This window comes from Panthera leo, chromosome A1, assembly GCF_018350215.1.
Source record: "Panthera leo isolate Ple1 chromosome A1, P.leo_Ple1_pat1.1, whole genome shotgun sequence".
NCBI lineage: Eukaryota > Metazoa > Chordata > Mammalia > Carnivora > Felidae > Panthera > Panthera leo.
In genome coordinates this window covers 85622432-85638132 of record NC_056679.1, presented here as the reverse complement: position 1 = coordinate 85638132, position 15701 = coordinate 85622432, and the positions used below count along the sequence as shown (strand labels likewise).

Below are 15701 nucleotides of genomic sequence, written 5' to 3'. Positions count from 1 at the left end.
GTCGAAGCCCTATGGGTCACTGTGAATTAGTACTGATGACAGATTTATGCCCAGCCCCTGCTGTTGTCTTTCCTAGTGGTTTGGGTGTTGGAGCCCTATGGGTCACTGTGAATTAGAGGCTTTGCCTGTCCTCAGGGATGCTCCAGTGTGGCTGGAGACATGGGGGGAAATGGTACACATATGTTTCTCCAAAATTGTAGAGGCAGCCTGGACTCAATTGTATTTATATAGATTCCATTAATCTGTATCCAATAGACCTTCTAGACCTCTCTGGCCACACCAAGCAAGACCCATGAAAGACTCTTCAATGAGTGCAATGTTATCCCAACCCCTTAGTCTATCTCCATTCTACATGAGAAAAGGCACTGAGGCATTTCCTCATTTATATGTAGATTTTCACACACTCACAATTAATGGTCTAGTATGGAATCCAGTGTTTCATATAATGCTATTGTTCTAAATCATTTTGTTACAAACATATGCATTGTCACTTAGTACTCACATGATATGCCCTATGCTAAGAATGCCTGAATTCAACAGTCTTCTACAAACCCATTATAGCATAGGGAGAAAAAAATGAGACATAAAAGAGAATTTTTTCCAGCTTCCTATAAGATTTAAAAGAGAAGATAACATAGTTTTAATTAGTGGCAGGGTGAGAGAGAAATCAGGAAGAATTCATGGTGATATTTGAAGAGGGTTTCCCAAGAGTGGAAATAGCAGGACACAAAGCACTTAATTTAAAAAAAATTACCAAGTTTAGCCTCATTTTTTTAAAAAATAAGTGAACGTTTTCTGAAAGTATAAGTAAAGAAGTGTAATGTTCATATGAAACCTTTCATGAACTGAAATAGCATAAAAAAAACTTACACAGAAACATTTTTGAAGATTCCCAGACCCACAAAATAATCTTAGGCTTGTCTGATAGGGATGCATCTTGCTGACAAACTCACAAAACTAAATAGAGATAAAACACAGAGGCTCACAAAGTTCAAAGCTATGGTGGCTTGATGCTGAGTATAGTTCCTGGGGAAGGAGCTTGGTGGGGCCACTCTTGTGCACAGGGTGCATGCTACCTCTGTAATGGCTCCCCAAAAAAACAAACAATGAATGTGATTTTTGCTTTTCACCATTTTTTGTAAAAGTGAAAATCCTCCTCAGATTTCTTTTGGTTAGCAAAAGCAGATGTATGTCTCTCATAAAAGCCAAATGTAGAAATTCACACTTTGAAAAAGCAGGGAATACCTGTAATATCCGGTTTGGGCCTCTTAAAAGTAAAATTTTAAAAAAAATCAGAAACAATTCAAAGTAGTTTCTCTGAAAAGCAGATCTTCCTAGATGAATGTCTTGGTATCAGCCCCAGGAGCTATATCTGCACATTCTTCCTAGTTCCCTGAGGAGGGCTTTTTTAACCACCCATCCCCTCAGATGCCACCTCACCACTTCTGTGGTAGAAATTCTTTTTACTGCAGATATAAGTTTCTTCCTCATTTTTGTCTCTGGGTAGCTCCTGCATTAGCCAGCAGGATAACAAACCTTCTATCATTAGTATAATGAGCATTTACTCATTTCCTTTGGTATCCTTTGAGCTTGATTCCACTAATATTGCTGGTACAATTCTCAGAATTGCCCTAAGAGCAGAACATTACTATGGATTTGAAGCTGAAATAGATCTGCATTCAAATATTGGTGCTCTGACCCTGGTGAGTGGCATTTTGTTATGCAAATACCCCTCTGGTGACCCTGGTGAGTTATGCAAGCCTCTCTGACTGTCTTTGTGGGTGAAATGGGTCCTTACACAAGCCTTATATGGGTTTTTGTGCTTGGAGGGCCTGGCATCTAATACACACTCAACAAGTCTTGTCTAAAACCCTCACTCCCCAGTCATATAATACACCTGAGAGAAAGTAAGGAAAGTGCAAATCTTTGGGGACATAATCTGTTCAGTTCCATGCAGGGGTAATTGTTCTGAATTTCCTTGTCTCTATAGTCTGTTCAACATGGAGATGTTCAGAAGCCAACGTTTTCTTCATCATTATGTGCTGGAAGGTTTATCAAGATAATAACACATTATCTGCTCATTTTAAAACATGGCTGTCTTGAAAAGAATAATTATTGACGTCTGTACTGGCTTTTGGCTGGTTGCTTCAGTTATTTCATCAGCTTTTTTCAGTTACTTGAATCTAGAGAGTAGCTGTAAATTATTAAAAAAAAACACATTGCCCAAGTTTGTCCTTGGATATTAGGGATTTCTAAAAAATACAACATCATCAATCACTGTATTGCAAATATAGCACAAAGCATCCCTTATACCTATAATGGACTAACCACATTATATGAATATGTACAGAATGCAACAAGCAATGAGATATAATGTTTGGATAATTCTCATTGTTATTTTACAAAAAAAAAAGTTAAACAGATTTGAAAATAACTCTGTAAATAATTTAAATTGATGGACTGAGAATTCTGTCTCCATCCTTCATTCTTCAAGCCCCTATAAAAGATAAACAATGTTACGGGATTAGAATGGGATTTTAGGGAGGTGGTGACTCCACTTTGGAAATAAAGTTCTGTGATGAATGCATTCTGGAAAATCCCCCTCATTTCTGTAGTTCTACAAAGGCAGTATCATACTGATAAAGTTGAATTTAGATGTTGTCAGAAAACTATGCCCCTAATTTAATTAAAAAAAAACAAAAAACTTTTGTCTATGATATCGTAGAATCACATTTTTCAAAACACTTGGATATCTATTCTCTCTATTCAATAATTGTTTCCCTGTATAATACCTAGGCAAGTGATGATATTTCCTGAGTTTGAACAATATCAACCCTGAGTTTTAGAATGTCCTTGTTTTTATTGAATGAAAATATATTTTGCTAAAGGCACTATCTGTTAATGGTATCTCTACTTTTAAGATGAAATAGAGTCATTTTAACTTCTCTTATAAAACTATTTAATACCTCCTATAAAATCATCCATGTTTATATTCTTCAAATCAGATGAGATACTCCCACTTCTTTTTCATTCCATAATTGTAAAACCTCACAACTTTCACCATTGAGCACGTACCATATTGTCTAGGAGTTTCTCAAGAATACCCTCAAAAGTAAAGGCAGTGGGTTCCAGGAAGGCTGCAAATGAAGCTGTCTGTCTCCATGGTTAAATGTGAGTCGTCTATTGATTTACACATACTTGCCTCTCCTTCCTTATTTTGTAAACAAGTATATTTCATAAGACAAGGCTCTATCACTCTATACCTAGAGAAGCAGGAAAGAACTCTGTTCCAACATGGCCTCTATATCCAGACATTCTAGTTGGAATTTATGGTTTCGTAGTGTCCTTGAGCTCAGTTACCTTGACTGAATCACTTATTTCTAGGCCTTAGCTTTCTTACTTGTAGATTGGTGCCCAATATGTAGACCTATTGTTAATGTGAGATGAAGTAATACATATAAAGCACCATGACTCAAATTAAACAAATGGTCAAGAAATATTGGTTCTATTATATAATAAAAGAATGATTATTTTTCATTTTACATTGAAATTACGTTGTTAATACAATGGAATATTATCAATTTTTTTTAATTTGAAAGGATTTTTGAAACATTTGAAAGGATTTTTAGTAACATTTGGTTAGTTCTAAGCATCCGTTTTTATCTATATCTGTATGAATATATATTGGTTACTATTTAATATCTATAATTTTCACATAATCCTTCATATCAAAGTGATAATTACTGAATTTCAAATTTCTCTGTGCATTGATAAACAAATCAATCATATGTCAATGAAAAAAACTCTAAAATATCAACTTTACTGGGAAATATAAAAGAGGAATTTTAAAATGTTATTCTGGATGAAACTTTGAATATTTAAAATTATCTGTAAATTTGTTTTGATAGAAATGGATATTTATTTTTAAGGCAACAATATTGTTAATTAATATGCAATAAACTTTAGTTAAAATAAGCTTATAATTTTTGAAATAAGAAATCAATAACAGAATTCTTCCTGCACTATGAAATAAAATACAGAGCAAATGGCCATCATAAACATTTGTTAGGATAGATTGTGTATTGCACTATCAGAAGCCATGATGCTTCTGGGAAATAAAAGCTACTGGATAGAATACCCAAGATAACTGAGGGCCAGCAGTAGTGAGGGAAAGATGACCCAGTGAAGGAGAGAAACAGAAAGAGACCTCAAAAATTAAGTTATTGGGGTGCCTGGGCGGCTCAATTGGTTAAGTCTGACTTCAGCTGGGGTCATGATCTCATGGTTCCTGAGCTCAAGCCCTGCATCCGGCTCTGTGCTGACAGCTCAGAGCTCGGAGCCTGTTTCAGATTTTGTGGCTCCCTCTCTCTCTGCTCCTCCTCCTCTCGTGGTCTGTCTCTCTCTCAAAAATAAATAAAACATTAAAAAAAATTAAATTAAGTTCTTAAGGTACACATTTGTAGGTTTTTAAGTGTTTATGTCATTAATATCATTTGAAACCTACAAATGTACACCATAGCTTGCAATTTATATATTTCATGATATGTTTTTAATTCTCATTATCCACCTTAGTCATAGAGGCGATGTCTATCCACCTGTGCTCTAATATCTTCTCTTGACAGAGAAGAGACACCCACGTTGTCACAACATGCTTAAATGATAGAAAGAAGCTTCCTGGTGCCCCCTATCTCCCATGGTTCGCTCTCACTAGGCAGCCAGGCTGATTTGTGAAGCCTGACACTTTCTGGTAGTAGGTATATATATATATATATATATATATATATATATATATATATACATATTGCTCATGTTCCATGCGCCCTCTGGCTGGCTGTCCCTCATGCATTGGCAGTGATGATCTTTGTAGGAATGGACACTCTTCCATCTCCATGAGTAGAGCCGTGGCTGAGGTGTATAGATAAAAGTACTAGTGAAAACTGTCAAAGTATATATCTGCTTTGAAGACTCTATCATGTCTTTTTTCTTTTTTCTGCAAACATACAGGAATTAAAAATCTGGATTTGAGATTAGATATGAAAAGCCCAGGGGTGACTGGGTGGCTGAGTGTGTTAAGCGTCTTACTTGTGACCTTGGCTCAGGTCTTGATCCTCAAGGTTGTAGGTTTGAGTCCTGCATTGGGCTCCATGCACAGCATGGAGCTTACTTAAGAAAGGCAGGGGATGGGGGGGATATGAAAAACCCACCTCACTTAAGACTATGTCGTTTATAAATGGTGCTTAACTTTGTTTTCCCAAATTTAATAGCACTATAAAACAGCTATTATGGAAATTAGTTGTAAAAGTAGTGTCAAAAATGCCAAGATATACAGACTATATAAAATTAGCTATAAAAACAGCCAAGATATAGGCTATACAGTACTGACCCAACTGTATTACCCATATGTAGAACACACACACACACACACACACACACACACACACACAAAGTTTGGAAGGTAAGACATCAGGTAGATAACTCTGGAAGACAGTACTATAAAGCCAACCCCCAAGTAACCTGGATATTCTTCATAATATTTTATTACCTGTGAGCACCATAGCTTCTGATAGTATGGTATACAACACATCCGAAGGAGCATCCCAAGGCAATTTGCTATGCATTTTATTTCACCACAGTTTCTCATTTAAAATTATTTTTACTGTAATTTACTACATATTAAGAAAGATGTTGACTTAAAAATAAACATCCATATATGTGCATCACACCAAAATAAATTTACTGATACTTTTGTCTACATCTATTTCCAAGTTTTCTGAAAACTATACACATGAATCATATTATTTAAAAAAAAGTTATATTGGGGCACCTGGGTGGCTCATTCAGTTGAGCATCCAACTTATGCTTAGGTCATGATCTCACAGTTCATGAGTTCTAGCCCTGCATGGGGCTCTGTGCTGACTGCTCGGACCCTGGAGCCTGCTTCAGATTCTGTCCCCTTTTCTCTCTGCCCCTCCCCCACTTGCTCTCTCTCTCTCTCTCTCTCTCTCAAAAATAAATAATATTAAAACAAATTAAAAGTTAAAAATATATATTAATTAAATAACATATCAATGCATCAGATTATAATGCCTTTCATACACTTGGATTTATGTGTGTGTGTGTGTGTGTGTGTGTGTTGCTTGTTATTGTTTTATTTTAGTTTTTGTTTAGTGTTTTTTTTTACTTTGTATGACTTTATATTTTGTATTAATTTATTTAAATTCAAGTTAGGCAACATACAGTATACTATTGGCTTCAGGAGTAGAATTCAGCGATTCATCACTTACGTATAAAACCCAGTGCTCATCCCAGCAAGTACCCTCCTTAATACCCATTAACCATTTAACCCATCCCCCCCCAACCTCCCCTCCAAGAACCCTCTCAGATTGTTCTCTGTATTTAAGAGTCTTTTATGATTTACCTCCCTTTCTGTTTTTATCTTATTTTTCCTTCCCTTCCCCTATTTTCATCTGTTGTGTTTCTTAAATTCCACATACAAGTGAAATCATATAATATCTGTCTTTCTCTGACTTATTTCGCTTAGCATGATACACTCTAGTTACACCCACATTGTTGCAAATGGCAAGATGTCATTCTTTTTGATCACCAACTCATATTCCATTGTATATATTTGGCACATCTTTTGTTTTGTTTTTAGTCTTGCTATGCCACAGGCAGATTGAAAACCTTTTCCGTTCCAATTCCATCTTCCAAAACCCAAACTAAGACAACCTCTCAGACAAACTCAGATACTGCATTTTTTTTTGTTGTTGTTAAACTGACAGAGTCACATTTAGATTAAGCTTGGGTACTGACTGCTTTTGTTGCATGAATTAATTAAATTTCAATCATAAATTATGTTTTTGCTTTTCATTTAGTTGCAATTGCAATTAAAATATGATGGCAAAATGCCACTCAACAAAAAGTGACTGTCAAATGTCCAATTCTCAGGATAAGTGATTCACCATTTGCCTGCTTGCAATATTTTAGCAAAGAATTCTTGTTTGATTCAATTTTTGAGACAAATTCTAATTAAAAAAAAAACTCCAAAAGAATGTAAAAATTCATCTATCCTGAATGTATTATAGATATCCAAGCCTCAGTGGGCAGAGTTGAATCTCAGAAGATTCATTCCGTTGTTTACTAACTTGATCAACAAATTACAGAAAAATATCTGGGGACCAGGATTCTCAGAAGGGTCAGGTCCCCAAGATACCCAGTTATTGAGAGGAAAAGCCTGCTTCACCCAGCATCAAACCCCAGCAGAGGACATGGCAAATTCCAACTTGCAGGAGGAAAGCCCACATTTGGGTATGAGGAGGGCAAGGCAGGTTGTGGAGCAGTGGCTCATTAGGGCTCTCCACGTTGGGAAGAAAGACAGGTAAGGGAGGTTCATGTAGACAGGCACAAAGGTTTTCAGATGGAAATCAACATGGTGTATGTTTTAGTGTCACGTGACATAAACGCTATTGTAGTGTTTGCTTTGGTTGTTGATGTTGAATTCTAAAATTATAGACTTCAATAAATTATTCCTCACTACCAAGGCAGTTGGAGCCTTTGCTGATGTAAAAACTAAGTAAATGATTTTACCTCAATTGCCTAGCATATAAATCTGTAGTAACAGAAAGTAATCAAGAAAGAATTCTTAGGGAGTCAAAGGCCATTTAGTTGGTCCTAGGCAAGATTGCAATAATAACATTTTTAAAATTATTTTTTAACGTTTATTTATTTTTGAAAGAGAGAGAGTGTGAGCAGGGGACAGGCAGAGAAAGAGGGAGACTCAGAATCCAAAGCAGGCTCCAAGCTATGAGCTGAGCTGTCAGCACAGAGCCTGGTGTGAGGATCAAACTCATAAGCTGTGAGATCATGACTTGAGCGGAAGTCAGATGCTTAACTGACTGAGCCACTCAGGCGCCCCACAACAATAACATTTTTTAATGTTTATTTTCATATAGTTTCAAAAAGAGCTACGGAATTACATCTAAGCTTATACTGGCTGCTAAAGTGGACTCAGCATTTTGGGAGGCAGACCTTTTCATTTTTATTTGTTTTATTTTATATTTTTAAATATTTTTTACTTCAGTATAATTAAGGTACTTCTAGCATTTGAATCTTGAATTGATGTCCTAAGCTCCCAGAATGGCTTAGAGAAGGTGTCATGGAATTGGTGATATCTGAGCAGACTGAAAGGATATAAGCCACTTAGAAATATACAGGTATAATGTCCCAAAAAACTGAATGTGTTGAATAGAAAGGGAGTCAAGACTTATGCTATTTGGGGCACCTAGGTGGCTCAGTCAGTTGAGCATCACACTCTTGATTTGATCTCAGGTCATGATCCCAGTCGTGAGATTGAACCCTGTGTTGGGTTCTGCACTTAGGGTGCAGACTGATTGGTATTCTCTCCCTCCCTCTGCCCCTCTCCCTGGTTCATGCTCTCTCAAAAAAAAAAAAAAAGACCCATGTTGTTTGAACAATACTGAGGGAGCTGGAATTCTGGAAGCAGAATGAGAAAAAGTATACAAAGAGATTGCAGAGGAGATGGGAGGAGACAAGTAGGGTCTCATACACTGTGAAGTCTTTGGCTTTTCTTTCTTAGGCTTTAAGTAATCACATATTGTATAGTTCAAGATGTATAAGACACATCCAGTATTGTGTCTGATAACAAGTGCATAGATTTTGTTACAGTATCGTTTTCATTCTATATGAATTTTTCCTGGTCAAATGAAGATAATCTTCCTAAAGATTTTGCTCAAGTATGTAAGGAGGAAACAGAAGACAGCAAAACTAGTAAACTAAAACAACACTGAATTGACAGAACAATTGATTCCTGATGTGTGGATAAATCGGTTGGCCACGTTATTTTATTCACTTGTCAGGAATGATTCACAGGACCATATGTTCCCATGACACTCTGGAGGCTGAGTGCCACTGTTGGCTTTGAGCGGAGGAGTGACACACTCTGCACTGTGTTTCAAAGTCTCATTCTGGCTGCTTTATTGAGAATTTCCTGAACCAGGGCAGATGGATACAGAGGGCTGTAAGGAGACTATCAAAGAATCCAGGTGAGAAGAAGTGGCCCTCTTATTTGGAGTAAGTCGTAGGAAACAGACACAGAGGAACAAAAGGAGGTTGGGGAATTTAGTGGTCTGAGCATTTGGATATTCCCATTGGAGGATTTTAGTGTTCTCTTCAGAACTTTGCCAAAGGCATAGATAGACAAGGAAGTGTTGAAAGTTCGAAAAGAGAAAAACACATATGAAACAGTCACTGAGGAGAATGGAAGAGTAAATAGATGCAGGAAGTGTGCACTCATTGTTCCATGGCACTAGAGACACACTGGAGTTATTGGTTATGAATTTTGAAATAGCAACATTATGTGTTGTCTCTCATTTCCTTTATTGCATGGAAGCTCATGTATGGCAGGTGGATGTTGCCTTTAACCAGGACTAGCCCTGACAATGAAGAAAAGGAAAGTAAAGAAAAGTGACACGTTAAATGAATATAACAAAGAGTGATTACAGTGGCTGAGCATTGTATCCACCTGGGCAAGAAAGGACAACAGTGGACATGCAGGTTAGCTCAGCACAAAGCTTTACACGCACGTGCACACACACACAAACACACACACACACACACACACACATGCACGTGCACACAGAGAGACAGAGAGAGACAGAGAGAGCAAGGCATCCATAAATACTCTTTGTGAGGAGAATGGATAAATTTCCCCAAGATGTCATAGGAGATAATGCTTTGTCTGACTTCTTTATCAGACAAAACCCATAGGTGAGAAAAGAAAACCATTGCTTCCATATGTACCTGCTTTAAAAAAATGTTGTTGTTGCTATTCTTAGTTTCCAAGTTTGATGTCCATCAGAGATTTTTTTCATTTTGTTTTGTTATTGTAGTTTTATTATTATTGTTGTTATTTTTTTTTATCTTTGGACCAGAGACTTCTAAATTTCAGAAAACACAATGCATGGAATTTGCTGAGGTTCTTTCCAAGATCTATCATCCACGTTCAACTTGTGATATGAAAAATATTTTTGCATAAAATCAAGATGAAATTATGCATTTTTCCCAACAAAGTGTTGTATATAAAGTTCTGAACTACTTTTAATCATCTCTGAAGCTCTAAACATCAATAGCTGCAAATATTTGCATGATTTGTGTAAAGTGGTTTTCCAAAATATTTTCCCTTCCACAGGTAATGATGCCTCTAAATGTGTCCAGTGTCACTGAGTTTCAGCTTTTAGGATTCCAGAACCTTCTTGAATGGCAGACACTACTCTTTGCCATCTTCTTGTTCATCTACTTTCTCACAGTAACAGGGAATGTTGTCATTATTACAGTGGTGAGCCAGGACCAGCGACTCCACTTGCCTATGTACATATTTCTCAAACACCTCTCCTTTCTGGAGATCTGCTATACATTCACTATTGTGCCCCTTCTCCTAGCCAACCTGTTCTCCCATGGACAAGTCATCTCCTTCTCCACCTGTATGGCACAGCTTTACTTCTTTGTGTTCTTTGGAGCTACTGAGTGTTTTCTTCTGGCCATGATGGCCTATGACCGATATCTGGCCATCTACAGCCCACTCCACTACTCTTCCCTGATGAGTCCTGAGATCTGCACCAAGTTAGTGGCAATCTCCTGGTTGACAGGTGTTGGCACAGGGCTTCTGCCCTCCCTAATGATTTCCAAGTTGGATTTCTGTGGGCCTAACCGGATCAATCATTTCTTCTGTGACCTCCCTCCCCTCATGCAGCTCTCATGTTCCAGTGTGTATATCACCAGGATGGTCATCTTTATTCTGTCAATTGCAGTGTTGTGCATTTGCTTTTTTCTCACACTTGTATCCTATGTTTTCATTGTGTCTACCATATTGAGAATTCCTTCAGGCTCTGGCCGGAAGAAGACCTTTTCCACATGTGGCTCCCATTTGGCTGTTGTCACTATCTACTATGGCACCATGATTTCCATGTATGTCTGCCCCAATGACCACCTGTCACTTGAAATCAACAAGATTATTTCTGTCTTCTACACTGTGGTCACTCCACTTCTGAACCCTATTATCTACAGCTTGAGGAATCAAGAATTCAAAGAGGCTGTTAGAAAAGTCATGAGAAAAAGGTGTGATATCTATGGAGGAAAAGTGAAGGGCAGTTTCTTTATTAGGTAAGGAAAATTAGCACAGAACATGCCATAGATTAAGTTTGGGAATACATGAGTGAAAGGTTCAGAGACTTCAAACTTGAATGTCACCCTTGCCACTATGTTAAATTCCACAAGCCATAATGAAAGTTTTTTCATGTCCCCTTGCCAACAATTTCTCAGAAAATAAATTGCCTCTATCAAATCGTTTTGGGGGGAATTTTGTCCTTTGACATGTTCTTTCATCTTCTAACGAGAATCTAATTGTACAGTTCCAGGACATGATGATTTCAAACATTACTTTCGGATTTTTCAGTAATATTCCTCATGAATGCAGCATGTTATACATCTTTTAAGCATTGTTAGGAGATTGGCCTTATAAATTCAGTTCCTGGTGCTATTGGTGCTTCTTAAATGTTTGTGGAATGGGACTTGTGGGTGGTTCAGTGGGTTAAGCATCTGACTCTTGATTTCAGCTCAGGTCTTTATCTCAGTGTCATGAGTTAAAGCCCCACATTCAGCCTGCACCTATTTAATAAAATATATTTATTGGAATAAATGAATGAAGGTATATAATGATCATTGACTTAAATCATCTCCTAGTGAAAGAACAAAGAAAGAATTTTGAAGTGCCAAAGATTTATTTACAGTAACTTAGACTTTACATATTTTTTGTGTTTAATAAAATTCTATGAAAGGAAGGAAGGAAGGGAAGGAGGAAGACAGAGGGAGGGAGGCATAGGTGGAGGCAGAGGGACAGGTGGAGGGGGAGGAGGAGAGAAAGACAAAACAAAGAGAGACAGAGAGAGAAGAAAGAAAGAAACAAAGAGACAAAGGAAGCAAGCATACAAGCAAGCAGGGAGAGAGGGAAAAAAAGGAAGGAAAGGGAAAGGAAAAGAAGAGAAGAGAGGTCAACGTTTCTTTTTTGTTTGTTTATTCATTTTGAGAGTTGGGGAAGGGAAGAGAGAGAGAGAGAGAGGGAAAGATAATCCCAGGTAGGTTGTGTACTGTCACCACAGAGCCTGACGGGGGTGGGAGGGCTCCATCTCAAGAACTGTGAGGTCATGACCTGAGCTGAAATCAAGAGTCAGATGCTTAATCCACTGAGAAACCCAGGTGCCCCCAAAATTTCTTTTATTCAGCCAATATTTAGAAGACATCTAGTAATCCTGCCTACTATTTCATTCATTAATTCCACAAATATGTTCAAGGACTCTATCTAGCCAATCCCCTGCTTCAGCCTGAATTCCCCTGGGACATAATGGTAAAGAAATGGCCAAGGAAGGTTTTGCCTTAGTGGAGCCTTTACTTTTGAAGGAGAGAGAGATGTAATGACTTATAAAAGGAATAATTGACTTATAACTATTTGTGATGTTTGCTGTGAAACAAAGTGTAAGATAATACATCTACATGGAACAATAAGGTCTGAATCAGCATAGAGGGTTAGGAGAAGTTTCTAAGTTTATATTGTACTTTAACCTACACTTTAAGGGTGAGGAGAAAAGAATGGAAGTAGTAGCTCAGGCAGAGAGCGTGGTATGAATGTCAGGAGAAGAAGCCTGCAGACTTGAGGATGGAAGGAGATAAGTTTGTAGAGAAAGGCAAGAGCTAGTCCCTGTAGGTCATTAAAAGCCCTATTAGGGTTTTTAGATTTTACACCAAGAAAATGATTATCAAAGGGTATCAAATAGGATATGACATTATATATTTTACATTTGCAAATCTCAATGCCATTTAGAGAAAAGAGTGAAAGAAATCAAGAATTGTTGGAGCCATAGCAGTAGTCCACATGAGAGAGGAGCTTGGCTTGATTTTAGGTTTGATTATGCAACTCAGCACAGGAAAATCCTCCCAGATGGTGAGGTTAGGAGTGAAAATTCTGGACTCATTCACTAATTTCTTGCAGTGGGGCCATTTTGAGGTCTCTTCACAGATTCATATGTTCCACATCTACCCCCAAGCTTTAAGAGTAAGTGTACTTTGACCCTTTAATCATGAAATTTCTTCTTACCGCATGTTTTTCATTCTTTTTACCCTCTTTCTTCCAGCCTTCATTTCTTCTTCTCCCAGAATTTGACCTGTGAGGACTGTTGTTAGTCGTTATCAGATCCAACTGTTTCAAATGTTGAATAAAAGGAAAAGGAGGCATTGGAATCTGAGATAGAACAGGAAATGGGTGATATAGGAAGGGAATTATCATTGTTCTGGGCTTTTGGATGGAATATCAAGAAACAAACAAATATCTTACCTTTCAGATGTCCATCACTGATCAATATATTATGTGCCTTATATTTAAGCAGACTTCTGTTATCTATCCAAAAGCTTCTTCTAATTTTAAACTTGATAGGTACCTGGCTCTGTGTATGTCTTTCCAAAAGATTATTGACCATATATGAGAGATTTCAAAACTTGATGCCAAGTGGACGTTTGGATGCCTGAAACTGGAGCTCAGAGGAGTAGCCTGAATGAAAGCCAAAATTTGGAGGTTTTTTAAAAACATATAGATCATATTTGAAAATGATAGAGCATGGAGGAATTACAAATCACAAATTTTAAGTGGAGTAGAAGTACCTAAAGGTGAACCAAGAAGGAACAGCCATAGAGATGGAAAGATATTTGTAAGGTGGCTGTGTAGACTCTTTTTTTTTTTAATTTTTTTTTTAAGTTTATTTTTGAGACAGAGAGAGACAGAGCATGAACGGGGGAGGGTCAGAGAGAGAGGGAGACATAGAATCTGAAACAGGCTCCAGGCTCTGAGCTGTCAGCACAGAGCCCGACGTGGGGCTCGAACTCACGGACCGGGAGATCATGACCTGAGCCGAAGTCGGACGCCCAACCGACTGAGCCACCCAGGCGCCCCTGTGTAGACTCTTCTAAGGGAAGAAAATGTTTTGGAAGGAGGAGGTGGTGAGCATAGAAGGTAAGGATTAAGAGGTTACATGGAAGTTCCCAACTCAGAAGTTGCTGTTGTTCCTGGAAATGGAAGCTTCTTTTCACTGGGAGTAGATTGCAAGGAAAGGAAGGCAATTGTGTGTATGCAAACAATTACCCTGAGAAATGAAACTATGAAAGACTGAGATAAAAGTGTCTATATTGGAGGGATCACTGCAATTTTGCAAGATGTAAGATTTTAACATCTGAGTAGGTTTGAACACTTCTAGTAAGAATCCATTAGTGAGCAAAAGTTTGAAGAATGGACATAGAAGTAATAACTGACAGTCCAAAGTTGAAAAGAGAACGATTTGAGGCAAATGTTATTCAAATCAACATTCAATAGGGAAAAAAAAATATTTACTGTGAAAGGCTGAAGGGAGAGGATATTGTAATCTGATGGGCATTCAAAGAAATAGTTGGGACTTGTACACACTCTCACCTGAGGACTTACATGGCTTGTGTTTCTGAGATAAGGTCAACTGCTCTCCTTTAGGTTTGAAGAAAGTGGCAATGGCATTCCAAATTCATTTTTTAAATTTTTTTATGTTTATTCATTTTTGAAAGACAGAGAGAGACAGAGCACAAGCAGGTGTGGGGTGGAGAGAGAGGGGGAACACAGGATCTGAAGCAGGCTCCAAGCTGTCAGCACAAAGCCTGACGCGGGGCTCGAACTCACCAACTGTGAGATCATGACCTGAGCCAAAGTCGGACGCTCAACTAACTGAGCCACCCAGGTGCCCCACCAAATTCATTTTTTTTAATGGAATTGATAGGTATCTGAAGACAGGTGAAATTGGGTGCAAAAGGAGTGCCTGGTTGAAATAGGATAACACTGATATATTGTGAAACTAAGCTGCTGGTCTTGCCCACAGCTTTAAGACCACTCAGCTATCAGGTGGTATCTCATCATGGTTTTGATTTGTATTTCCCTGATGATAAGTTATGCTGAGCATCTGTCCATGTGTCTGTGGGTCATCTGATGTCTCCTTTGGAAAAGTGTTTATTCATGTCTTCTACCCATTTATTAACTGATGAAGGGATAAAGAAGATGTGATATATATATATATATATATATATATATATATATATATATATATGTATACACACACACAGTGATCAAAAATAATGAAATATTGCATTCTCAACAACATGGATGGAACTAGAGTGTATCGTGCTAAGTGAAATAAGTCAGTCAGAGAATTACAACTATATGATTTCACTCATATGTAGAATTTGAGAAACTCAACACATGAATGTAAGGGAAGGTAAGGAAAGATAAGATAAAAACAGAGATGGAGGCAAACCATAAGAGAGTCTTAAATACACAGAACAAAAGGAGGGTTGCTAGAGGTGGGTGGGTGGGTGGGTTAAATGGGTGATGGGTATTAAGGAGAGCACTTGTTGGGATGAGCACTGGGTATTATAGGTAAGAGATGGATCACTGGCTTCTACTCCTGAAACCAATACTTCACTGTGTTGACTAACTTGAATTTAAATAAATTAATTTTTTTTTTAAAAAGACCACTCAGCTGTTAGTGCTCAGGCTCATACAGTGAAAGACAGTGTTCATTTTGGGTTGAGACTTAGGTCTGTGGATAGAGTTGGGAATAAAT

General features: G+C 37.7%; 1 protein-coding gene across 1 annotated transcript; it reads left to right on the top strand.

Moving 5' to 3' along the window:
- The first annotated feature begins 10210 nt into the window (after positions 1-10210).
- LOC122229674 (olfactory receptor 11L1-like) lies at positions 10211-11182 on the top strand. The gene has a single exon (XM_042955042.1). It carries the CDS (start codon positions 10211-10213, stop codon positions 11180-11182), a length of 972 nt encoding a protein of 323 aa, XP_042810976.1.
- Positions 11183-15701: the final 4519 nt, after the last annotated feature.

Coding starts and splice junctions, on each gene's coding strand:
- LOC122229674 (XM_042955042.1), top strand. CDS start 10,211: ATGATGCCTCTAAATGTGTCCAGTGTCACTGAGTTTCAGCTTTTAGGA.